This window comes from Rattus norvegicus, chromosome 1 (assembly GCF_036323735.1).
Source record: "Rattus norvegicus strain BN/NHsdMcwi chromosome 1, GRCr8, whole genome shotgun sequence".
Taxonomy (NCBI): domain Eukaryota; kingdom Metazoa; phylum Chordata; class Mammalia; order Rodentia; family Muridae; genus Rattus; species Rattus norvegicus.
The window spans coordinates 183737606-183764577 of record NC_086019.1 but is presented as its reverse complement, the minus strand read 5'-3'; the positions used below and the strand labels follow the sequence as shown (position 1 = coordinate 183764577).

The following is a 26972-nucleotide window of genomic DNA, read 5'->3' as shown; positions in this document are numbered from 1 at the left end:
ATGGTCATCTGAGCAATAGGGTCTTGCTGTCAAATTCTGGAAAGTAACCAATAGCATCGACAGCCTGTAATGTTTGGGGATCTGTGGGACCTCACTGGACAACAACTCTGAGAAAGATAACCCAGTATTAGTACTAGGCTCTTTTTGTTAGCCTGTGGTGTCTAGTAGGCTAACATATAGATCCATTATAGGATGATGTCTTTTTAACTCAAAAGTCCTTTTTGTGTCTTTTTTTTAAAAAAAGAAAACTAGTAAAGCCAAGAAAAGTAAAGCAGAAAATAGAGGGCAAGGTTTAAAGAAGGTCTGATGATGACAGTGGTGTCTGACCATAGAATCTGACGGGTGATGTTCTGCAGGCAGAGGACAGGCTGGTAGAACCTGCTCCTTGGCTGTCTTCTCTTTCCTGATTAAAACTATTGGTAGTGGGGCTAGAGAGATGGCTCAACCATTAAGAGAACTTACTGTTCTTGTAGAGGAGACATGGGTTTTGTCCCCAGCCACATAGTGGCTCACAACCATCTGTACTCCAATTCCAGGAGATCTGATACCTTCTTCTGAGTTCTTTAGATATCGGGTACACATGTGGTACAGATACATATAAGCTGGCAAAACACTCATATACATTTTAAAGAGGACTATTGAAGAGTCAGGCATGATCATATAAGCTATCTGTGGGCCAGATGTGATTACATAAGCTATCTGGAGGCAGAAGAGTCATGGTCATAGGAGCCAGCTCTTGGAACCTCTACCTCTTCCCTTTAGGTTTCCTATCATCTTCTCATTTCATTGAATGACTCTCAATCTTGGTTGCCCCTGAATTACATGGAAAGCTTTAAGAAAAGTCTTGGTGTACCCTAGACTAATTAGATTTAAATATTTAGGGCAAAATCTAAGCATCCCTGTTTTATAAAGCTTTTTGGGTAATTCTGTTGGGGGAACCTCTAATTTAATGGCATCAGAAGACTTTAAAAATAATTTCTGGCATTGTTATTGCATTAGGGCCTGCAACATGGTATTTTAGTTCTTCCCTCCACATTCATTGGCTGAACCTCAGAAGAATTTTCCTCTGTCAACTCTTTGGTTTACTTTGAATATAATTCATACAAAGCAAACAAAACAGATGCTCCATTCTTGGGTTTTTGGTTTTGTATGTTTTGTTTTGTTTCAAGAAGACAGGTTTCTCTGTGTAGCCCAGGCTGTTCTGGAACTCATTCTTTAGACCAGTGTGGCCTTGAAATCAGAGACTGGCCTACCTCTGCCTCTGCCTCCAAGTGCTGGGATCAAAGGTGTGTGCAGTCACCACTAGACCAGGTGCTCCATTCTTTCTCTTCTTTACCTGAAGTCTGAATATTGCCCTACCAACCTCCAGAGCAGACTAAGAATAATTTTGGGGGGGTAATATTGTGAATATATACCAGTAGTTCAGTGATGAGCTCTCATACTGAAAATGGACTATAATGATCTCTCTCTCTCTCTCTCTCTCTCTCTCTCTCTCTCTCTCTCTCCCTCTCCCTCTGCCTCTCCCTCTGCCTCTCCCTCTTCCTCTTCTTTCCTCTCTCCCTCCTTCCCTCCTTCCCTCCCTCCCTTCTTCCCTCTCCCTTCCTTCCTTGGTTTGATTTTCAAGATCAGGTTTCTCTATGTATCCCTGGCTGTCCTGGAACTCTATAGACTAGGCTGGCCTCAAAATCAGAGATCTGTCTGCCTCTGCCTTCCAAGTGCTGGGATCAAAGGTGTGTGCCATCCCACCTGGTTTTTATTTCTTAAACAAGTCTACTTTGTCAATCAGAGCTTGGAGTCTTTATCTACTAAAAGTTCCACTTGATTTTAGACTGGTTGGATGGTTTGGAGTTTGGATGTTTGTTTGACTGGCCTGGAATTTGATTGGTAGAGAGACCAGGTTAACACAGAGATCTGCCTGCTTCTGCCGTTGCCTTCCGCCTCCGCCCCCGCCTTCACCTCCCAGACTGGGATTAAAGGTGTGTGCAGCCACCATGCCCAGCCTAACAGCTCTATTTGTTCATTATTTAAAGTAGAATTATGAGTTCCATTGTGGTTTATAGTCCACTGTTATTTGTTTCTCACATGTATTTCTTCCATGGTAATTTCACTATGCTATTAATTTGCTAAGGCTACATAGCAAAAGTACAACAGACTAATGAGTTAACAAAATTTTCCCTCTCACAGTTACTGAGGCTCCAAGCCCGAGACAAAGGTGTCTGAGGTGATTTCTTCTGAGGCCTCTCACTTTGGATCATTGTTTTTATTTAAAAGTAATGTAATTTATTTAAGACTTAGGGAATCTGTTTGCTTTGCTTTAAAATTTATTTTATGTGTGGATGTTTTACCTACATGTATGGCCATGTACCACATGTGTGCAGTGCCTGTGTCCGAGGAGACTAAAGGAAGACATTGGATCCCCTGGGACTGTGTGGATGCTGGGATGAACCAGAGTCCTCTGGAAGAACAGCCAGTGCTCTGAATTGCTGAGCCATTCTCCCCAGGCCTCTGCTTGTTTAATTTAAGAGAGGGTCTTTCTAGCCCAGGCTGCTTTGGAAGTCACAATGTAGCCCAGACTAGCCACAAATTTGTGATATTTCTGCCTCAGCCTCCAGACTGTTGGAATTTGCAGATGTGCAACAACCATCCTTCTCTTTGACTTATTGATGATTTTCTCATGGTCTTCCCTCTATGCATCCATGCCTCCCCTAACCCCCACTTCTTCTTAGAAGGACATCAGTCACCCATACTGAATCAGGTCAACCTTAAAGATGTTATGTTAACCTAGTTGCCTCTATAAAGACTAACCTGCAGTCACAGACATGAGAGAAACTTCAACGAGCTGAGAGTATCATTTGGCCCACTTCAGAGGCTATACCTAATCCTTGAAGTATTAACCCTGATTGTTCTACGCTCTGACTACCCCTTATCATGTTAAATTATAGATGGCTTAGTCAGGCATATACTTTTATAGTGATTTCTTTATAACTAAATGTATGTTACTCTGTGGAAACCTCATATAAGTTAATTTTTATGAGTGTCCCCAGAACAAGACAACTTTGTATATATAGATACTGGTGCTCCAGGGATTTAATTTAATGTGAAATTTCTCAGCTAGAAACTCCCCAACTAGAGATCACTGTGAATTCATGTCCCTCATCTCCATGTGGAGAAAGCGTCTTGTTTTGATTTCTCTCTGGAGATTTATTCAGTTTTTCCACCACAGCTCCAATTCAGTAGCAAGCTCCCATGAGCTAGGAGCCGGAGTTTTGGCCTTTTTAGTCTGAAACCACAGCCCACTGAGGATCTTAACTTTACACATAAGTCTTAGTTCTAGCTTCCTGCTCCTTAAGAGTTCAAAGACAGAGCCCTCAGGCTTCATGGGGCAGATTTGTAATCTCAGCACTTGGGAGAAGGGTCATGTGTTTGAGTTAGTCTGGATTACATAACAGGAAATACTGAATAACAATAATGATGAGGATGATAACAAATGACAATGACGACGATGATGACCACGATAATAATAATAATAATAATAATAATAATAATAATAATAATAATAATAGTCTGTGCGTTTAGAGAAAATGCCAAACAAGAGTTAGCTGTTGATCCATTTGCCAGGGCCTGTAGATATCTACTTCACCAAAAGAAATACTGATTTAGTAGTTAACAGAGGCTGATAAATTTATTTCTAAATTCAAAATGTCTATGTGTCTCTCAGTTTGCATCATGACTATTAAACTGGTCTTAGCTGGCTATTGTTTCAAAAATATTTCTTCTTGGCCTCAGGTCTGCTGAAGTTTGCTGATGATCTTGGCATGGGAGGTACCAAAACACAGACGATCTCCCTTGGTCAAGGCCAAGGTCCTATTGCTGCCAAAATGATCCACAAAGCCATCCATGAAGGGACCTGGGTGGTCCTACAGAACTGCCACCTGGCTACAAGCTGGATGCCTGCACTAGAGAAGATCTGTGAGGAGGTGATTATTCCTGAGAACACCAACCGGGATTTCAGGTGAGATGCCCTTCCATCTGGGTAAGGCCATGGGACCAGCTCAGGGTCTAGACAGCATGCTGGTGGCTGACAGTACAATGAGGGAAACAGCCCTGCCCTTGAGAAACCCCGAGCTAGAAGAGGTAGCTCATGGGAGAATCATGTCGATGCATGTATTTTTTGCTTTTCTGTTGCTATGATAAACACCATAACCAACAGCAACATGGGCAAGAACGTTATTTCACTTTACACTTCCGGGTAGCAGTCTGTAGCTGGCCTTTCCTACCTTTGTAGGTTCTTGGTTTTCCCACCCTTTATCCCTGCCAGTTTGACCCACATCACTAAAGAAAGAAGGATGGAGGGAGGAGAGGGAAGTAGGGGAAGAGAGAGGGAGGGAAAGAGGGAGGGAGGGAGGGAGAAGAGAGAGAAAGAGAGAGAGAGAGAGAGAGAGAGAGAGAGAGAGAGAGAGTCCTTGAATCTAATTTCTTCTTGCTTCTTCTTTGAACACAACTACTAATAAACTACAGCCAACCCCTATGAACAACCAACAACCAACAACCTATTGGGGCTCTAGCATTTATCTACCATCTGAAAAGTCCCCGGAATTCTAAAAGTCACACAATCACAGAAACCATCTCAGCTGGCAAAACCGTGCTTCTGCTAGAGTGCTAGGCTCACCACAGCCAGCTGCCGGGAAGCAGCCCCCATTCCACACCTGGGATTAAAACACAACACTTTCTTAAAATATTTCTGAGTTTTTTCAAAGAAATGAAATTCTAGAATTCTCCCTACAACAGCCCACCATGGCAAGAAGTCAGGACAGGAACTCTGGACAGGAACCTAGAGCAAGAGCTGAAGCAGAGGCTGTGGAGGAATAACGCTTACTGGCTAGCTCTCTCTGGCTCATGCTTTTCCCTATAACCTAGGCTCCTCTGGGTGTAGTCCACGGTGGAATTGGGTGCTCACCCACCAATCACCAATCAAGACAGTCTCTTATGGATGTAGCCACAAGCCAATATGATCGAGGAAGTTATTCAGCTGACGTTCACTATGGCCAGATCTCTAGGACGTGTCAAATTTCCTGTTAAAACTTATCATACCTGAACAAGAACCCATAGGTCACAGAAAAGGGATAGGTCTGAAGGATTGGGTAACATGAATAGGAGTGTTCAAAGAAAGACATTTCAGTAAGTAGGGATGGCTGTTTTGAAAGTGAAGGATAGAAGTTAGCCCATGACTCTGAGGAACATGCTGGGGGAGTTGTTAGAGAAAGTAATGCCTTGAAGGCAGATTAACGGTCAGAAAGGCTTTGGGGTTTCATTTGTTTGTTTTAGCCGGAAATATGGTGGTTGTCTAAGGACCACACAGTCACTGGTGTTCCTTTGTTTTGGTACGGAAGCCTGAACAGGTCAAAACAGGGCGTGACTTCAGATGTTTAAAAAAATGCTTTTGTTCAGGGATGTTCATCATGACAAGAGGTTAAGGTCACTCTGGGGCTGTGCCAGGACAGGGCATGGTCCAGGGACAGATGAGTCACCTTTCTTCCTTGCACTTTGTTCTCAATTTCCTCTTAGGGCTTTACTGCCAAAAAGGAGTCTGAATTCTGGGGACAGGAAAGTTCAAACTGAGGTAGGGGACAAAGAGAGATCCAAGCTGCTAAAGAGGCCATATAGCATTTCCTCCTTTAGAGCCAACCTGCTGCTCACTGCTGGGGTACAGGCCAGACCAAGCCAGATGCTCCAGAGACAGCAAGCCAGATGTGTCCAGAAGGAAGGTGGACACATAGTCTTTTCAAATCTCCAGCAGAGTTCTGTCCAAGGCCTACAAGACAAGAACTCATGTCCACCCCTGTCCAATGTGCAGCCCAAGTTTACCTGCAGTTGCATCATCCAAGGGAACACATGAAATGTCTGGGCCATGGAAGCTGCAAAACAGGCTGCTGGGGATGCTGCAGCTTAAGAATCACACAGTGTGCCTGATATGGTGGCACATGACTTGAATCCTAGCGCTTGAAAGAAAGAAGCACACAGATCTCTCTGAGTTTGAGGCCAATCTGGTCTACATAGTGAATTTTCAGACAGCCAGAGCTAAGTAGTGAGACTCTGTCTCAAACAAGGTATTTTTCCATATTGGGTAGGATGACACAATACCATTGTACCCACCCTGAAGGCCCCAGCCCTCGGTGGGGCTCATCTGGGGTCCCTGTGTTTAAAATCACAGGCCAGCAAGAATTAAAGGAGGCCAGATCTTGTTGCAGCAGGAAGGCTGCCAATTGGAAGGCGAGGAGGCCACAGTTACCAGAAAATTCCCTGTTTACTTCTGGTGAGGATGAGAAGTTCTGCATAAACTCCAGCCAGATGGCCTTTCCCCCTCCAACACTAGCTGAGGAATGGGGGTAGTTGAAAGGTCACAGAGGAGTATCCCATAACCTTCCTTCCCTGGGACCATGCAGATGGTGAATGTGCTTTCACTTCAACATCCAACCCGTGCTTCCTAGAATCTTTAACCTGGGACTCTTCAGGCCAGACAAAACCCCAAGCGGTGGCTTAGAGGTCAACCAACCATTGGAGTTGACATCTGTCAGGGTGATTCCTAGAAGACTCCAGCAATCTGAGTGTAGAATGTGGTAGGGACCAGCATGATCCTTGGAGGCCAAAAGAAGGGGTCAGAATGGGTTCAATCACCACTAGACTACTAGAGTGTGTTAAGAGAACAGTGCAGGCTTATTTTCTGGAGGTCACCTTGTGGTCAGTGCAAACATACAGCCAGTGTGGTTGAGTAGAGGAGAGGATTTTACATGGGCAGAAATTTACCATGCCCTTTTGAGGAGCTTCACCAACAACCACTGAAGAGGAAGACAGCAAGAAAGGGAGTCTGGACAGCAAGCACTGGGAGGTTCTGTATGGTGCATGTGACCTCAGATTCACTGCCTAGAGTGAATCCCTTGACCAGCAGTGGACAGCAAAGTCTGGTGTCCTAACAAGCTCACATGCAAAATTCTTGACCAGGCAGTAGCTGTGGGACCCAGGAAGACCTGTCCTCAATGATGGGCTTAGCAGAGAGGCACAGTGCTGTGGGTAGTGACTCAGATGAACTTGTCTATAGATTCAAGCTTGGCAGAGTTGACATAGACCTGGAGGGAGAAGTTTCACTCTTAGCGGGAACTGTCTTCAATCATGTTTACAATGTCCAAGGCCACCTCTGACTCACATACCAGCATCTCTCTACATGTCCCTGCTGCCCAGCAGACCTAGACAGCAGACGCCTTCCTGTGGGGGTGTGAGGTCCAACTCAGGACCACAGGAACTGGAGAGAAGACACAGAGCCTGGGTGCCCTTCTGTAGCCAACACAGGTTCAAGGTCACCTCCTAGAATGCCCATCACCACCTCCTGGCACTGACACCTTAGTTCTACAACTGAGTTCTTGAGGGCTCACAATGAGGGATTTGGATGCAGTGTCCTGTTGTAGGACCATCTCCTCCCACAATCTTATTGGCCTGAGGCTATGTCCTATTAAGCCTCCACTCACAGGCAACTGCCCAGAGCATGCTACCTACATAGCATTAGGCGAGTCACTCTGTGCCTGCGCCCTTGGATCATGCTCAGTCAGATAGGACTTGGCAAGACTGTTTTTAAAAGTTATTCAGTTATTATCATTGAAAGTACCACTTGCTGTAGCACCATTGCTCACTCCTCTAATCTGTATTTCTGGACTTCGTGAAGTTTTTAAATAGTAATTGTACTCATAGACTGAACAGTAGAACCAGACAGGCTTCAAATTTACTTTCAACTCAGTCAGGTTTGCCTTACTCCAGACCAGGAACTTGATTGACTTGTGAGCTAAATCCAGCCTGTTACATTTCTGACATGACTTGCCATCTAATTTGTAAATAGCTGGAAAAAACTCTAAAAGTTTAATAGTTTATGACACATGAACATTATATGAAAATCAAATTGTTTTCCATATGTAAAGTTTATTGAAAAAACCTCATAGTTATTCATATATTGTGTCTAGTTTATTTGAGCAGGTACTATGTAAATCAAAGTCTAAACTTTATTATTCTGTCATTTGTGATGTGGTTAATGATGGTAGCTATTATATTTGTTAGTTTACCAATGCAACTTATTCTGTTACTCTGAACTGGTTGTATCTTCTCTTAGTTAGGGTTTTATTGCTGTGAACAAACACCATGACCAAGGCAAGTCTTATAAAGGACAACATGTAATTGGGGCTGGCTTACAGACTCAGAGGTTTAGTCCATTATCATCAAGGTGGGAGCATGGCGGCATCTAGGCAGGCCTGGTGCAGGAGGAGCTGAGAGTTCCACATCTTCATCTGAAGGCTGCTAGTGGAAGACTGACTTCTAGGCAGTAGGATGAGGGTCTTAAAGCCCACGCCCACAGTGACACACCTACTCCAACAAGGTCACACTTCCAGACAGTGCCACGCCCTGGGCCAAGCATAATCAAACCATGACATGCCCTTTGCATTTCTAGGCTCTGGCTAACCAGCTATCCATCAGAGAAATTTCCTGTCAGCATTCTCCAGAATGGAATCAAAATGACCAATGAGCCCCCAAAAGGACTCAGGGCCAACCTTCTGCGTTCCTACCTCAATGATCCAATCTCAGACCCTGTGTTCTTCCAGAGCTGTACAAAGCCAGTTATATGGCAGAAACTGCTGTTTGGACTTTGCTTCTTCCATGCCATCGTCCAGGAGAGGAGGAACTATGGAGCCCTAGGTGAGGCATGACAGTGTGTCCAGGTGTCTGGGATGGACCACAGATGGGATCTGGAGGTTTGCACTCAGATGGCATGTGGCCAGTAAGATAATTCACATGCTCTGGGAATGTCTAAGGAAATATGTATGCTAAATATGAATTATTTGTCTGGAATTAAAATTTCACTTAATATTCCCCCTCCCCTGCCAAAATCTGGCAACCTTATAACCAAATGTATGTATGTGTATGTGTATATGAGTGTGTGTATGTATGTATGTGTGTGTATGTATACACACACACACACACACACATATATATACATATATATATATACACATATATATGGTGATATATATGGTGATACCCAGAGGGGTGGGGAGCATAGAGACTCGAGTCTTTGACTTCCATCCCAGCACCTACATAAACGGCTGGCATGGTGACATGCATTTGTAATCTCAATGTTGGGGGGGTGGTGGGCTTGTCAGATAGCCAGCCTAGTGAGCTCTAAGTCCCAGTAAGAAACTCAAAAAAAGATGTATGGTATTTGAGAAATAATATCCAAGGTTAACCTCTTCTTCCACATGTATGCACACAGGCAAACACACATAAAAATGATATTCCAAAATTAGGGGATCTCTGCCTAGGGAAGTAGAAAATGAGAGGAACATATTTATTTTAGGCACAATAACCATTCTTCCAAGAGTTTGTCACCAAGGAACATACAGCATTTCAGTTAACTGTCATTACATGTGCATAATGATGAAAGACTGAAATACACCTGGGCACTTGCCTGTACTTTAAAAAATCATAATGCATTCATTTATCAATGAAAACCAATCAACTAACCTTGTTAGAAGACCATCAAACTGCTGTCATCCTGGCCTCCATGGCCTGTCTCACCTTGGGCTGCTTCTGATCTTGTTCAATAGATTTGGAGGACCCACGGTGGGGGATGTAGCAGTTCATGCATCCTCTCCTCCCACCCCTTTCCTCCCCCTTCCACCCAATTCCCTCCTCCTCCTATCCTCTCTCTTCCACCCCTTTCCTCCCCATTCCACCCAATTCCCTCCTCCTCCTATCCTCTCTCTCCCATCCCTATCTTCCCCCTTCCACTCCTCTCACACAGAACTCTAGAAATCTATGCAATGATTTATCTCAAAACCAACTGTTCATTGTTTTTCCCATCATATGAGTTTTATTAAGTTATATTTTTAATTTAAATAACATTGTTTAGGAGTAAATTAATTTTTTTTGCAAGGGGCTGGAGAGACAGTTCAATGTTTGATAGCATTTCCTCTCTCACACAGGACTCAGCTTCACTCTCAGGGTGGCTCACAAATCTGTAACCCCAGTTCCAAGGGATCCAATGCCTCTACAGGCACCAGGCACACACGGGGTGCACAGACATACATGCAGGCAAAACTCTCATAAACATGAAACAGATAAATACATCTTTAAAAAAATCCTCTATGAAAGCATTAACCCTGGAAGTTCCATGGCAATTTCTGTGGGGCCGGCCACGCAGTTCACAGTTCTTCCAGGGAAGACATTTCTGAGCCAGCTCTGCTCTGCCACCCAGCCATGGCTACTGCTCTCAGCTATGCTGTACATGTTATTTTTGGAGCCCTGTGCTTTACCACAGTCTTCCAGGCAGGCTGAATAAATCTGTCTCACAGAACCCAGGATGTTAACATCTTCCTTAACAAATGGGGAGATTTGTAAGGAAACCAATTCTAGGATGGGTATTTTCTCGGGCAGAATGGCTGCCATTTTGGCAATAAATCAAGGTAAATAGTTGGCTGGGTGCTGGATACTCAGAGGGCTGAAAGAGGCCCTTGATCCATAATGATGCTTACCTTACATGCTCAGTCTCTGAGTGGAAATTAAGAGCTCTCAGCTCTGAAGCCTGTAATTCTTCTCTGCCTCTTTCAGGTTGGAACATTCCTTATGAATTCAATGAATCTGACCTGAGGATTAGCATGCGGCAGATCCAGATGTTTCTCAATGATTACAAAGAGGTGCCTTTTGAGGCTCTGACCTACCTGACAGGTATTTATGGACAGAGATTTGCTGCCCTAATCTTCTGGTACCATTTCCATGTCCCTGCTCTTCAGCTCCTAGCCTCCTACCCTCCCTTACTCATTCAACAGGTACTGATCTCTTGTTAAGGTTTTGTCATGTTGGATACAAACAAAACCCGAATTAAGATGAGGCTCGTGTGGTCAGGTGATTTACAGTCTAAGATGGTAGGAAAATATAAATAAATAATGTATAATATATGACAATACAATTTTAAGTACACTGACAGAAGCACTTATGGGTTGAAGAGATAGTCTATCAAGTACTTTCTACATGACCGTGAAGACCTGAACGCACCCTTAGAAAGACCCAGAACACACATAAAGAGCTGTGGCATGTGCTTGTAATCCCAATGCTAGAGAGGCAGAAGATGGTTAGAGTTTGCTAGCCAGCAGCGTAGCATAAATAGCAAGTACCAGGACAATGAGAGGTGTTGCTTCATAAAGCAAGGTGGACAGTACCTGAGCAGGCATGATACCTGAGGCCTCCACACATACGTGCACATACAGGCACATGTAAAAGATAGAAGGGCTGAATAGGTGGCTGCTCTTCCGCAGTACTGTAGAGGGCATATTCCCAGATAAGTACTGGAGAATCCAGGAATGCTAATCACACAAGGTTGTCTTCTCAGTAGGGGAAATGTATGCCTGGTTTCCACCCAGAAGGCTGAGAGTGGAGGTTGTTAATAACCTGGTGGCCTTTGCTACTGTAGAGCACACCCCAACACCCCAGAATGTTTCTCTCAGGCTGTCCATCCGTGCACCTTTATCTTTGTTTCTTGGTTGATAGAGGAGATGCCGAGTGTACTTTATAGCCCAGTGACCTCTTTGCTATCTCTGTCAGAGACCACTCTAGATCCTAGATCCATAAGCTACAAAATCCATCTTCATGGTAGATAGAGGTCGCATGTACTCTGCAAAAGAGTTTTCATATCTGAAGCTTTACTGTGCTCATGGAATTATTGTTAATGGGAAGCTTCTTTCCCAAAATTGTACAGGATTTAAAATAAACTGACACGGTGTCACACTCCAGAAGTTTGAGCAAACACCTACTAAGTAAGTCATGCTGAACCAAGTTTCCTTCCCACCTCCATGAGGATCCTTTGATGCTTGCAGGGATCCTCAGCCCCACAGGACCTGGGTTTGTTTTCCAGCACCCACATGGTGGTTAACACCTGTCTGTAACTCCACTTCCAGGGATCCAATGCTTTCTTCTGGCCTCCTCAGGCACTGCGCACACATGGTGCATAGAAATACATACTGGCAGAACATCCATGAACACAAAGTAAGAATTCTTAAACATTTTAAGAAAGAGAAACTTTTTAAAACATAAAGGCAATACCACGATTACATCTCAGAGTAGGGGAAGACAATCCTGGAAAACTTCTAGAAGTTTTAAGAAGGGTCAGCGTGAGGACTCAGTAGTAGATTTATAAAAAGAAGGAAGAAGAGGAGAAGGTAGGGAGGGAAGAAGAGTATTTTCAACATGAGATCTTGAAGTGGGGATGTTATAAGCTGATTAGATCAAAGCAATTACTTGGTGATTTTTTTTTACCCTTATCACTCAATATATACTAGTCTGCAATACAGAAGAATTCAGACAGAAAAAGTTTGCTCGCTGTCCTCAAAGAATACACAACAAAATCCCAAGGAAAGAAGAGAAAATATAATGTACTGCATTAACTCATATAGTTTAGTCAAGGGTCCACACGTAGCTCAGTAGGAAGATTGTGTTATGTTAAAGATCTTACACAGGTTCCCCCTTCAGGTCCACGAGTGAAGAGCTTGTCCAGATCCTGTCACCAAGCACTAAAATTCCCCGAGCATTTCTGCCCCACCTCCTTGGATAGTTGGCAATATCTGAAGGCGGATTTGGTTTTTTGTAATGAAGAGGAAAATGCTATTTATATCTAATGAGGAGAGGCCAGAGGTGCAGTTAAATATTCTATAATGTGCATAGGACAGCTTGTAACATAGAATTGTCCAGTCCAACATGTTGATAGAGCAAAGCTTGAGAACCCTTCATTTGAGTGGTTTAGTAATGCAATGCTACCTTGACTTTAACTTGGTACGCCTAAGACAAAAGAGTGGCTCTTAGCTTGGTAAAACAACTTCAGAGAAGTGGGCCTTGTACAGAAGGCCATCCCAGGGCTCCTAACCCCATAGAATGAGTGCAGAATTGTCCTGGAAGATGATCTTTGTAGAGCACTGCCTGAAGTCATTAATTAATCACTGCCAGCCAGCTTGGGGACCAGCTTTCCAACCATACTCTTGAGGATAAGAAGCCCTGGCTGGGGAAATAGTCCCCAAATCTCAGTGATGAATTACATCAAAGGTCTACCTCTTGCTCGCTCCTTTGCACATCAACAAAGATCTCTGCTGCTGTCGTACTTATCTATTGGGCACACAATTAGTAGAAGCTCTAACAGTGTTTTGCTGTCATCTTAATATATATGTATACAAATACATGTACATATCATATAATATTCCATAGGGTAGGTGTGTGTATATATAATATGTATGTATATATAATGTATATATATATGTATGTATGTATATATGTAAGTATATATACATATCATATGGTCATACTAGAAGTTAAGGCACAAGAACTTGTCATTCGATTCTATCCAACTTCCTGAAGTCCAGAGGAAAGTAACTTTCCTATGGACCAGGAGAGACAAAAGAGTAATCATCCAGCATCAGATATGAGTGAACGCTGGAATTTGCCACCCATATTAACAGATGATATAGGGTTTATCTACAAAGAGATAAAGTGAGATGAGCTGAAGTGAGCTACTTTTAACTTGGTAAACTCTGTAAAAAGGACAATATAGAATTTAGAGACAGACAGAGCTACATCCTAGCTCTTCTAGGAACCTGTGCACTTATTACAAAAGGAAATGCAGTTATAAAGAACTGAACCTGCCTTGATCAACATAAATCCCAGAGCCTGTACGTGTAACCTGGGTAGGAAATTTCACTGATGGGGAAGTTTGATGGGACCCGGTGCCATGATTACAGGTATATCCAGCACTGACTATGGGGAAAGGAGGATGCTATTCTTATTTGCTGGAGAGGAGTAAGTTGCTTGTAATGAGGCTGGGTCTTGCTGTGCAGCACAGGTTGACATTGAACTTGCCACCTTCTTGTTTTAGCCTTCAAAGTGAAAAGCATGTGCCACCTTACCTAGCTCAAAAACCACTCTCCCATTCTCTTCAAATGCTGTAGTATAAGGGTTTATATAAACAACCTTATAGTCGACACTGTCTGCAGTGTGTTCCAGCTGAACTTTGCTGGAGTCCTGGGGATGTTCATAGAGCTACAGAAATTCACATGACCTGGCTCAGAGTGCAGCTGCCCCTGTACTCAGTATGAGCTTCTGGTCGCGTAACTCCCTGTCCGAGACCCACTTCCCAGGCAATGAGGCTCCTCGAACTTGGACCACTTACCCTCCTCTCTAACTTGATTTTAGTTTCCCTTCCTGGAAATGGGAAAATAAACCCTGTACATTCATGTGTGCATGTGTGTGTGTGTGTGTGCATACATGCACAATCTGGGTTTACTATTCCCTTCAAATAATTACCTAATTCTTTAAATTTGTTTATGTACGTATGTATGTATGTATGTATGTATGTATGTATGTATGTATGTATGTATTTGTAGATACATCATTCTATGTAGCTCTGGCTGTCCTGGAATTCATTGTATAAACCAGTCTGGCTTTAAATTTACAGGGATCAGTCTGCCTCTCCCTCCTAAGTGCTGTGATCAAAGGTGTGTGCTACCACACTTGATGAATTACCTAATTCCTTTTATAGAAATCTGAATACAGAAAGCTCGGTCCCATAAAATGATGTTGATGAGGAAGAGGTGGCTCAGAGTTGAGACAGTAGTATGTGTGGAAGATAATCTCTTCTTCCTAAAATATGTATTTGTAAGCATCATATCTTATCTACTGGGTCCTGCAGTTGTCACTGCTCTCTGACCAATAAGCAAAAGCTACTGTCAGAATTAACTCAGGACCATCTCATTCCAAAATCTTTAGCTTAAATCATATTTTACACACACGCACGCACGCACGCACGCCCGCACGTACGTACGCACGCACATATTTAAATACTCAGAAAAATAAATGCCTGAAAGATTCTGTCACATGAATAGCTAGCTATCTTTGATGATTATACCATTGTTTCTTCCAGATGAACTCTCTATCTGAACATGTACTGTTTTTGATAACTACCGTGATACCCAAGAGACCTTTCCAACCAAGGCTGGGTATGGTACCAGCAACCCGGTATCTTTGGACCTCCTGTGCTCCAATAGGCTTTCTTGGCTAGAAGAAACTGCTGCTCAAAGCTAATGCATACATTCACAGCAGTCCTTGCGCTCAGCTTCTTCTGCTTTCTGTTGCTCCCAGGGGAATGTAATTATGGAGGCAGAGTGACTGACGACAAAGACAGGCGTCTCCTGCTGTCCCTGCTGTCCACATTCTACTGTAAGGAAATTGAGACAGATCACTACTACATTGCTCCAGGACAGCCGTACTTCATCCCTCCCCACGGCTCCTACCAGGTAAAGGATGCCCTCCATCTTTGCCCTCAGAGGGACTGAAGCTAGGGGCTACAATATTTCCAAGGAAAGCCCAGGTATTCAGACTTTCTTACTAGGGTCCATAATCTGTTATTAATATTCCATGGAACCTCCAAGAGAGATACTGTCACTGTTTAATGAATGTTGAATACTGCGGGGCAGATAGGGTCTTTCAAGATATGAATAGATTCTATCTGGAGCAGTGAGGAGAGAAAGGAATAGTTAAGTGAAGGCTTATGAGGATTGCAAGATGGCTCAGTGGACAAAGTACTTGATGTGCAAGTGTCAGGACTACAGTCTGGATCATGCAGAGTCCACATACTAAATGTGGAACTTTACACCTATAATACCAGCACACGCATGGTGGGAGGGAGGCAGAGATATAGAGATTGCTGGAGGCCTGTGGTCCAGCTAGCCTGGTAAACACAGTGATGAAGAACAAGAGGCCTTAACTCTAAGGAGGTAAAAGATGAGGACAAACACTCAGGGTTGTCATCTGACCTCTACATGCACTTCATGGCACATGCCTGCCTGCCTGCCTGCCTGCTTGCATGCGACACATACACAAACACACATGCATATATACACACACTTGCATACACATGTGTACACTCATACATACACACACTCAAATACACATACACAGACAAATACACACATTCTTACACACACACACACACACATACACACATATGAAAGTAAAGGCTTAGTAGTGAACAAGTTGATAAATGCAACTGAAATAAGGGCTCAAAAGGTGGCAACAGAAAATCTGGCCATGGTGGCACAAAGCCATAATTCCAGCTCTGACCAAGCTAAACTGGAATTGTAGATATGAAGCCAACTTGCACTATATATTTATGTGTTACCTTTTTTAAAAAAAATGACTAAAGAGAAAGGACAGAACAACTCCATAAGGAAATAAGAGAAATATGAAGACAAGAACTGTGGAGGAACACAGCAAAAGACCCCACTCTTCCCACTATGAGCCTTCTTTATGACACTGTCTCCCCATTTACAGATAAATAGAGTTGGAATTTTAGATGCCTGGCTCCAGTTTACAGTTAGTTTAAAACTGAACACTGGGATCCAAACCCAGATCTATGTTAACTCTAAAGTCAATAATTTAGGAACAGAGAGAAGGCCAAAGGAGGGAAGAAAACTGCTCAAGCCTATCAGATTGCTCTTCAGGAAACTGCATGAGGATGGCCTGGGGTTAACTCACCTGTTCTGGCTAAGAAATAGAGGCAGTGCTACCGACTTTTTTTTTTTCTATTCTTTTTTTCGGAGCTGGGGATCGAACCCAGGGCCTTGCGCTTGCTAGGCAAGCTCTCTACCACTGAGCCAAATCCCCAACCCCTGCTACCGACTTTTTAAGAAGGGCTTAGCCAAGCCCTGGGCCACCCTGTAGGACCTCAGGGGATCTACATCCATACCAATTGAAGATTTCCTTTCCAGTCATACATTGAGTACCTCAGGACCCTCCCCATCACAGCACACCCTGGAGTATTTGGTCTCCATGAGAATGCTGACATCACCAAGGACAACCAGGAAACCAACCAGCTCTTCCAAGGAGTGCTGTTGACTCTGCCAAGACAGTCTGGAGGGAGTGGGAAGTCTCCTCAGGTAACCAGGCTTCCCTCTGGTGGGCATTCAGGACTACAGGTGAAGGCAGGAACAAAGGACCCTGGGATCTATCTCTGGGCTGGGTGCTTCGGTCCTACTGCCAGGTCCTTAAATACAGAACACAAAGGAAACAGCTCCCACAATGCTGGTTATTTCTATAAAAATCTTCATGGATTTTCCTATATTACATACCACTTATACTCTATATCCATGCTTTAAAACTAAATGCATTTTGGCTCAGAAATTTTTAAAAATCGCAACTGAAAACTATTAGCAGAGACTTAATATAATTTCCATTAAGTTGTGGTTGGGACAGAAGGAAGAAAGACGTTCTTCTGGGGTGATATTGCTAGCCAAAGTCCTAGAGCTGAGGCTTTGGTGGCCTCTTGTTAAAGGGAGAGATGGATCCTTGAGTGTTAGAGAGCTGTCAAATTAGCACCAATCTGAGACCTTCTGTTTGGAAAGAATGGAAAGAGAAGGATATCAAGACTTGAAAAGGTTAATTCTCTCACCATGTAATTCAACATTGTTTACAACCACAGTTGGGCTGGCATACTTCTAGCAGTCCCAGTGCATACTGTGTGAAACACTATCCTATTCGGAGTATAAGTGACAAAAACAAAATCAAAATCAAAAAAACCTTATGAGAGGTGACATGATCTGCCAGCTTCATGGCCTTCATAAAATCAATGGGAAAGCCAGACTCAGAACTGTGTCTCCTGTCTGAGACACACACACACACACACACACACTCTCTCTCTCTCTCTCTCTCTCTCTCTCTCTCTCTCTCTCTCTCTCCTTCACCCCTCTCCTTCTCTCTCTTTTTCCCCTTGCTCCCTTGCTCCCTCCTCCCCCCTTCTCCCTCCCATCCTGTCTTCACCTTCTCCTTCTGAGCTGCCTCCCATTCAACACTTGTCAGTTTCTTGCTGACTGTGTTCCTTCACTTTAAGTGTTCTGGTTAGTGTGTCCTAATATAGGGAAGGAACTGCTATCCAGCCAACTAACCCCAGCAGGGTAGGGGAGCTATCAGGCTCTGCCTCTTGGTCCACTGTCTCATTCCCTACTTGGCTAATTCCAGTGCCACAGGCTTGTCTTGCTCAATGCTAGAGTTAGACCTACTACCTTCCCAAGTGTCACTGGCATTGAGAAAGACCTTCCAACTTTGAGAGTTGTGGGGATTCTCTTTGGCAGTGACCTTGAAGATAGAGCCAGTGTTCAATGCTGTCCTGAGGCTACCGACTGATTAAGGAATAGCCTGTCTGGCCACAGCTGCAAGGACAGGGCTGTTGTTGCTCATTATTTTGACATTTTGGGAAATGTCCTCTCCAAGGTTGGTGAGCTGATAATTGCCATCCTTCCCTCTAAGGAGCAGAACTGGCTTCTGTGGCAGAGTTCCCAGGAAGGGCCAATGCTTACATCAAGTGTGTCCAAATAAAGCCTGCTGGTGTTACTTCTCATTCCCTTTCTCTTATCTGTACTAAAGGAAGTGGTTGAGGAGCTGGCCCAGGATATACTCTCCAAGCTTCCCAAAGACTTTAACCTGGAAGAGGTCATGAAGTTGTACCCTGTGGTCTATGAGGAGTCTATGAATACCGTCCTAAGGCAGGAGCTCATCAGATTCAACAGGTGGGCCTGATGATATTGCTTGGATTTTGAAAGTTGGAACCTGTGGGGAGTACTTAAAAGGGACACTCGATAAGATATTGCTATGCAGAGAAAGTTGTTTGCCCTGCACAAGGGGAGAATTGTAAAATGGAGTGACCCTAGTGTGTTGACCAAATATTAAATCATTCCCATTCCTCTCTCCTTCAGCTAAATAGCAGAAGTAGTCATCAAAGCATTTTTGAAGGAGCCACTAGTGTCAGATATGACTCCAGACACTATAGTTCTCATTAGAACCAGACATAATAAGTGTGATATGACATTACTAATTTCTACCACTACTTTACAGATGAAAAATTCAGCAAAATGAGCTAAGTACTCATTCATCTAGATCTAGCTCTCATGTCTTCCCCTCTAACAGTTGGAACTTTTCCTTGATGGCTACCAAGATCTTCAGTGGCCTTTATCAGTGGTTGTTTCCATACCAGAGAAGAGGGCAACAAATCCTCACTGTCAATATGAGTCTACCATCCTTCCACATTTCTGGTTTCTGTCCATCCATCCATAGCAGGGGAAGTCCCAAATGGTTAGGTACCAGTTTAGCTTCTGATTCAGGGGTCTGTGACTGTGTCTTCTGGGGCAAGAATTCCTTAGGTACCAAAACCTTGAAAGTGGTCATCGTTGCAAGAACAGAACAAGATAACAAGAAAGCTGTAATTAGGTGTAATAGAGATCTGGGATGCTATCCCCAGGCAACAGCTTTGCCTCCCAACTCCTTAGCAAGCATTCCTCCTGCAATGAATTTTTGAATTTGCTCATATTCTTGCCCGATTGGTTGAGATTTTACAAGTTCTTTCTGGTGGCAGGTTTTTGGGGTGAGGGGCACACTCTGTCAACTCTTCTGGGCTGAGGCATGCCTCAGAATAGAGAGGTCAGAAAGAGGAAGGTAGTCTTGCTGGCTTGTAGATTGCCCTTCCTCAGGTATATACCTCATAGTCTGTAAAAAGAACAACTTTGGCAATGCCGATCAAAAGTCCTAAACCATAGGCACTCATTGATCAAAAACATATTAGTAAGAAAGTAATTTGAAATTTACACAAAGCAAATATAGATTTTTTTCTAGCAATGTTGTTTAACTACCTACAAATAATCCTTTCTTCCTTCTTTCCTTCCTTCCTTCCCTCCTTCCTTTCTTCCTTCCTTCCAACATGATCTTACTATGTAGCCCTGGTTGTCTGAAACTACATAGACCTTGAGTTCACAGAGATCCACTTGGCTCTGCTTCCTGAGTCCTGGGATTAAAAGTGTGTGTCACCATGTCCAGCTTAAAAAAATAATATTTCAATGGTAGGGAAATAGTTGGATAAAATAGAATGCTGCATAGTCATTATAAAGGACAATTTGGGGGCTAGGGAAATAGCTCAAGGGTAAAGTACTTTCAATGCCAGCATGGGGACCTATGTTTAGATTCCCAGTACCCACAGAAAGTTAGGTCTGGTGGTGGACACCAGCAACCCCAGCCCAGGGGAGCAGAAAACCGCTATGTTCAATGATCAGTCTAGGCAATCAATGAGCTCTGGGCTTAGTGAAAGACTCTGTCTCACGACAATAAGGTAAAGAGTCACCAAAGTCAACCTCTGGCTTCTATATATGCATGCATACTTACATGAACGTGTGCAACACATACACACAAAACAGCAACAGCACAATTTGGAACTGGGCTGTAGAGCATATGCCTGCAATTCTAGCACTTGAGAGCCTGTGGCAGGGACTCATCAAATTGGAAAGATTTCACAATGTGCTAAGAAAGATAGATTACAAAAAGGCAAAATGGAATGACGTTATTAAAAACAAGGTTGTGTTTCTAAAGAAAACAAAGATACACATCAAAGTTATTTTTAGGTGGCAATGTTACAGGTGATTGAATTTCTTCTAACATTGACCTCTGAAGAGGGAGAAAGATAAAAGGAACACATTTGGTGTACTTGGGAGGAAGGAACCCCTGCAAAGCCAGGCTCAGCTGCTTCTTTATCCTTACAGGCTGACCAAAGTGGTTCGCAGAAGCCTTATTGATCTTGGCCGAGCCATCAAAGGGCAAGTCCTAATGTCCTCAGAGCTGGAGGAAGTCTTCAATAGTATGATCGTGGGTAAAGTGCCAGCCATGTGGGCAGCCAAGTCCTACCCATCACTGAAGCCCCTGGGGGGCTACGTGGCTGACCTATTGGCCCGCCTGGCCTTCTTCCAGGTACCTGGGAATCTGGGTAATTGGATACCTGGTAGCTCACTCGGGTGGAGAAGACATTGTGAGATAGCAGAATAGAAGTTGGGAAGGAAGGTTGGCAGCTATGTGGCATCCCAGGTTGATTATTTGGGAATGACCTTTCCAGACTTGTGTCAAGGAAGAAGGGAGATACTTTTCTTTTTTCTTTTCTTTTTTTTTTTTTTTTCCGGAGCTGGGGATCGAAGCCAGGGCCTTGCACTGATACTTTTCAAAGATCGTAGAGATGTTAATTTATAGAGGTAGGAGTAAAAACTAGATAAATGTCACAACCTGGAGGTCCAAAGCACATATTTGGGCAATGGATATACTGAGGCTGTGTAGTAATGTGAAAAATTTTGAGCTGATATATAGACATTGGGTTTTCACACATAGGGCTTGGGTTCCAGCTCTATGGTAGAGTACTTGATTATCATTTGTCAGGTCTAAGTTCAACCTCTAGAATGAGAAAAATAAAGAAAAGCAAGCAAGCAAGCAAACAAAACCCAGACAGGGTAGGAGAGATAAATCTAGATGTTTGTCTGGCATAAACAGCAACCACCCCCAGCCAGTAATGTACTCCATCTGTGCACGGCCACTCTTGCTGGGGATGGTAGCTGTTATTCAGTTCAGAGGAGACATACATTGCCCTGCTAGGGTCCTTACCTCTCCCTACTGTGTCTCCAATTCAGTATTGCACCCCTGCTTAAAGTAGAAATACATTATTTTTGTACTTTATTTCAAAAATGGGAAAGTGCAAGTTAAACCAAGAGGACTGTTTTGTCAAGAAAAATGAAAAAGCAAAGACTATCATATCCATACCTCTCTTGGTTCTTTTAAGATTTATTTCACTGGGCTGGTGAGATGGCTCTGTGACTAAGAGTGAATTCAGATTCAGTTGTCAGCACTCACGTGGTGGCTGACAACTGCAGTCCCAGGAAATCTGATACCATCTTCTGGCCTCAAGCCTGGGTCACATATATGGTGGTGCATAGACAGATATAAATGTCAGCAAAACACTTATACACATGAAGTTTTGCTGGGTAGTGGTGGCACCTGGCTTTAATCCCTGAATTCAGGAGGCAGAAGCAGGCAGATCTCTGAGTTCGAGGCCAGCCTGGTTTACAGAGCAAGTTCTATGACAACCAGGGATGCACAGGGAAACTGTCTTGGAAAAATTAATTTATGTGTATGTATGTATGTATGTATGTATGTATGTATGTATGTATGTATGTCTACCTGTTAGGCACACGTGTGTGCTGGTGCCAGGAGATGGGAGTTGAATCCCTGGAGATGGTTGTAAGCTGCCTGACATGGGTGCAAGGAATTAAATTCTTGTCCTCTGCAAGGGCATTAGTGCTCTTAATAACAGAGCCATGTCTCCAGTCCCATACTCACTTTGTTTTAACCTACTATTGATGTATTGTAGATTCTCAATTTTGATTTGTATGGGTCTATAGGAATGGATCAACAAAGGCCCCCCTGTGGTCTTTTGGATCTCTGGATTCTACTTCACACAGTCCTTTTTGACGGGAGTTTCTCAGAATTATGCCAGGAAATATACCATCCCCATTGACCACATTGGATTTGAATTTGAGGTAGGAAATCTTGAGGGTTGGAACAGCTCAGGGGAAGCAACCTAAGAAAACATCATTGTTCATTTCCTTCTAAATACAAATATTTGGTTGTGTGGAGCAACAAATGTTTCAGAAGTGGAACACGTACAGAATTTGGCATAGCATAGTATGGCTCCAGAAGCTATTCTTCTTCTTCTTCTTTTTTTTTTAACTTTTTTATTAATTTTATTAAGAGTATTTCTTATTTACATTTCGAATGTTATTCCCTTTCCCAGTTTCCGGACCAACATCCCCCTAACCCCTCCCCCTCCCCTTCTATGTGGGTGTTCCCTTCCCCATCCTCCCCCCATTACCGCCCTCCCCCCCAACAATCACGTTCACTGGGGGTTCAGTCTTAGCAGGACCAAAGCTCTAGAACAAAAAGAAGCAAATACACCCAGGAGGAGTAGAAGGCAGGAAATAATTAAACTCAAGAGCTGAAATCAACCAAATAGAAACAAAAAGGACCATAGAAAGAATCAACAGAACCAAAAGTTGGTTCTTTGAGAAAATCAACAAGATAGATAAACCCTTAGCCAGACTAATGAGAGGACACAGAGAGTGTTACACATTAACAAAATCAGAAATGAAAAGGGAGACATAACTACAGAATCAGAGGAAATTCAAAAAATCATCAGATCCAGAAGCTATTCTTGATATAATCACAGTGCTGCTCCCAAGCCCTTGTTTCTGAGCATAGAAAAAAGAATTTGGTGCCAGCGAGATGGCTCAGCAGATAAAGGGGCTTGCATTCAAGCCTGGTAACCTGAGTTTGATCCCTGCAGCCCACATGAATATGAGGAGACAACTGACTCTTCAAGGTTGGTCTTTGATATTTGCATTCTCTCTCTCTCTCTCTCTCTCTCTCTCTCTCTCTCTCTCTCTCTCTCACACACACACACACACACACACACACACACACACACACACCCCGGAAATTAACTTTCCAGAGGAAAAGTCTGTCACCATCATGGCAAGAAAAATGCAAGGATTTCCCCTAGCCCCTGTCTATTCTGCACCTTCACTTGGAAGGATGCTTTAGATGGTCCTTAGAGATGGAAAGATTACAATTAGAATGATGTTAAATGCTTGTAACCCTCCAGTCCATCATAATCTCCACTACTCCCTACAGTCCTTATACTATCTTCTGCTCTACATGGAGGAAGCCAAGGTTGTCACTTCTCCTGTCTAAACCATGCCATCTGGAAACTGTTGTAGTTTCCTTGCTTTTGCTATAACAAAATACACTGAGCCGAGTAGCTCAGTGGAGGAATTGGCTGACAATTCCAAGTGCAACACTGTAGCGAAATCAAGGCAGGAATGTAAAGTAAGGGTTCTCAACCTTCCTAACGCTGCGACCCTTTAATACAGTTCCTCCTGTTGTGGTGACTCCCAACCATAAAATTATTTTCATTGCTACTTAACTGTTATTTTGCTACTGTTAGGAATTGCAAGGTAAATATGTGTTTTCTGATGGTCTTAGGTGACCTCTGTGAATGGCTAGTTTGACTCCCAAAGGTCTTGTGACCCACAAATGGAGCTGACTTAGGCATCAGCAGAGAGCATGTGGACCCTTGCTGGCATGCAAGTACTCAGCTCCTTCTCTAGTCTTACACAGTCCAGGGTCCAGCCCGTGAAAAGGCCACATTTAGTGGCCTTCTCACCTCAATTAAGACAAGTCTCTCATAAATGTGCCCACAGGCCAGGCCAATGCATTCAATCCCTCACTAAGGCATGGTTGACATTGAAAACTAACCAGCTCACCAGCTCACTTTTCAGGCTTTCTCTGAGCTGATTCTTTAGTCGGGACAAGTCTTCGAAACAGAGAAACTTGTTTTTTAAAAAGTAAATAAAGGGGTTGGGGATTTAGCTCAGTGGTAGAGTGCTAGCCTAGCAAGCGCAAGGCCCTGGGTTCGGTCCCCAGCTCCGAAAAAAAGAAAAAAAAAGAAAAAAAAAGTAAATTAAAAAAACCCTATTATTCTACTTCACATACACACACCCCCAACTGTTTCATTAGCCTGCCTGAGATTCAGAATCTGACCCTTCATTTCCTAGATTCAGGTCCCAGAGGGGAGGAGCAGTTGTATAAGGTCACTAAGCTGCCTTCAGTGTGGCCTCCTGACTCCTCCTTTCTTGTACTGTCTGTGTCCACCATATATAAGAACAGGAAGCTGTCTAGGAACCAGACTTGGATCACATCTGCTAAGGCTTATCACAGAAGCAAGCCCGGCAGCCAGGTGGTTCTTATTGGAACCACATGCAAGGAAACTGGCATGTTATGAAACTCATAGCTTTCTACTCTTTCAGGTAACATCAAAAGAAACAACAATGGAGAATATCCCAGAAGATGGGGCCTACATCAAAGGACTTTTCCTTGAGGGTGCCCGTTGGGACAGGACAATCAGGCAGATTGGAGAATCTCTCCCCAAAATCCTCTATGACCCATTGCCCATCATTTGGCTGAAACCCGGAGAGAGTGCATCATTCCTGCATCAGGACATTTACGTGTGTCCAGTGTATAAGACGAGTGCTCGGAGAGGCACCCTCTCTACCACTGGCCACTCTACTAACTATGTCCTGTCCATTGAGCTTCCAACAGACATGCCCCAAAAGCACTGGATAAACCGAGGCGTGGCCTCGCTGTGCCAGCTGGATAACTGATGGCAGGTGTCACAAAACTGGGAGTAAATGGTGTTATTCTACATTACAAAGTAGCCTTTTTTCTTGAGTTACACAGTGGGAGGGGTGACAGTGATCTAATGATGACATCAATTGATCCAGACAATTCACAGAAGCCCTGTAAAGTAGATCATTATCATTATTATCGTTATCATGTCATGGCTGCAGGAACCACAAAAAGGTAGGAAATGCTACCAAATCCGATAGCTACTGAACTGAAATACGGGTAATGTGACTCCCCACCTAGGCTTGTGGTGGTTTGGCTTAAGCTTGTTTGAGGTTATTTTCTTTACCTTGGCTTTGGCTGTAACGGTCACAGAATTTCAGCCACTTCTTTCCCTGACTGACCTACTTGTGTAGCCATCACGACTCCACTAGAGATTGAGAAGGGCTTGATTTTTTTTTTTAAGTTCTTAGTATATTTTATTAAGCCATTTTTAGTGCAAGTATATGAGTATAGGCACTGAAGGAGGTCTGAAGAGGGTATTAAATGCCTAGAAATGGAGTTACACATAGTGAGCTGCTGTGTGGATATTGGGAACTGAACCCGTGCTCTCTGCAGGAGCGACAAGCACTCTCACCCGCTGAACTCTCTCTCTTTCGAGAGAGAGGGTGGTGAGGATTATCACTTCTACTTTACTGGTGCTGATTAGGTTCCAGACAGTCAGAGGTAGAAATTCAGCTGCTGCTTGGTGTCAAGGACTGAGCCCAGGACCTTAAGCACTCTTCTGAGCTACATTCTCAGCCTGGCTTCAATGTCAGTCACATGAATGGGCTAATGTCTCTCATCTCTCCTTCCTGGAGAAATGTGTGCCTATTGTGTGCAGGGTTTGTACCCAAGCTTTGGGTCAACTTGTTCACTCCCATATGCTGGGAATGATTGTCCTCCCAACCTGGTGGCTCAGGGACATGAACAAGCTTGCCTGAGAGTACCACAGAGCTCTTACACATTGTATACCAGGTGGAAGTTCTCTGGCTCTTGACTCCATGTCTGTTTCACTGTCATGTGCTGCCTGCTGGCCACGGACTTGGCTGTTCTGATGTAGACTCTTGGAAGACATTGTAGTTCCAGCCACATGGCTGTGTCCAAGGAATTTCCAACTCTTGTTTCTCCCCAAAGCAGAGAGAGAGAGAGAGAGAGAGAGAGAGAGAGAGAGAGAGAGAGAGAGAGAGAGAAACATCAGATTCCTCAGGTATTCTTCCCTGATTCTCTCATGTAGCTCTTGGGCTCTAAGTGGCTTTATTTGGGGTATTCAGAGTGGAGCAGAAATGGGTTGTTTGAGTCTTAATGTGTATGGTCTGGCTTTTCTGTCTCTTTACTAAAAACAAATGCCTTAATTCAGGACCTGTGACTATTCCCAAGTGTGTGGCAAGCCTCAGATTAAAATAAAGGTATTCCAGAAAACTTTAGTTTCGGTTTCTTTATGGGGTCAACTAACTCTGAGATGAACAAGCTATGCAAGTGCCCAGAAAGAGCAAGTGCCTGGTAATAAGGAAGTACACTCCTACTCAAACTAGGTCACTAAAGGTACGTTTTTCCAAGAAAGAAACCACCCTTTTCCCTAATATGTAGACAAATCAGAATGCACTAATAGTTAGGATGATTTTATCATTCCAAATAAGACTGGTCATGTAAGATAGAAAGATGGTCAGGCTCCAACCCTGTAACTCTTGGGATAGTAGGCTGTGGAAGAGCTGGTTGAGGGGCTGTGAAGAGAGCAAATTAATTGTAATTACAGTTATCAAGTCCAATTTCATTTAGCACTGAAAAGCTGAGGCAAGGCCTGCCTCATTCCTACAGGGTCAAGGGAC

At 43.5% G+C, this 26972-nt stretch overlaps 1 protein-coding gene across 2 annotated transcripts in view; it reads left to right on the top strand.

Moving 5' to 3' along the window:
• The window catches only part of Dnah3 (dynein, axonemal, heavy chain 3), a 172819-nt gene extending 146254 nt beyond the window's left edge, over positions 1 to 26565 (top strand). The window contains exons 53-61 of one of the 2 annotated variants that reach the window (NM_001427640.1): positions 3787 to 4012; positions 8489 to 8733; positions 10645 to 10761; positions 15211 to 15365; positions 16839 to 17006; positions 18490 to 18632; positions 20649 to 20853; positions 22326 to 22463; positions 24789 to 26565. In NM_001427640.1, the coding sequence (NP_001414569.1) occupies positions 3787 to 4012; positions 8489 to 8733; positions 10645 to 10761; positions 15211 to 15365; positions 16839 to 17006; positions 18490 to 18632; positions 20649 to 20853; positions 22326 to 22463; positions 24789 to 25142 (1751 nt within the window). In that variant the 3' untranslated portion in view covers positions 25143 to 26565. The remainder of the gene's footprint in view (positions 1 to 3786; positions 4013 to 8488; positions 8734 to 10644; positions 10762 to 15210; positions 15366 to 16838; positions 17007 to 18489; positions 18633 to 20648; positions 20854 to 22325; positions 22464 to 24788) is intronic. The other variant, XM_039101168.2, reaches the window with a different exon arrangement.
• The last annotated feature ends 407 nt before the right edge of the window (positions 26566 to 26972 follow it).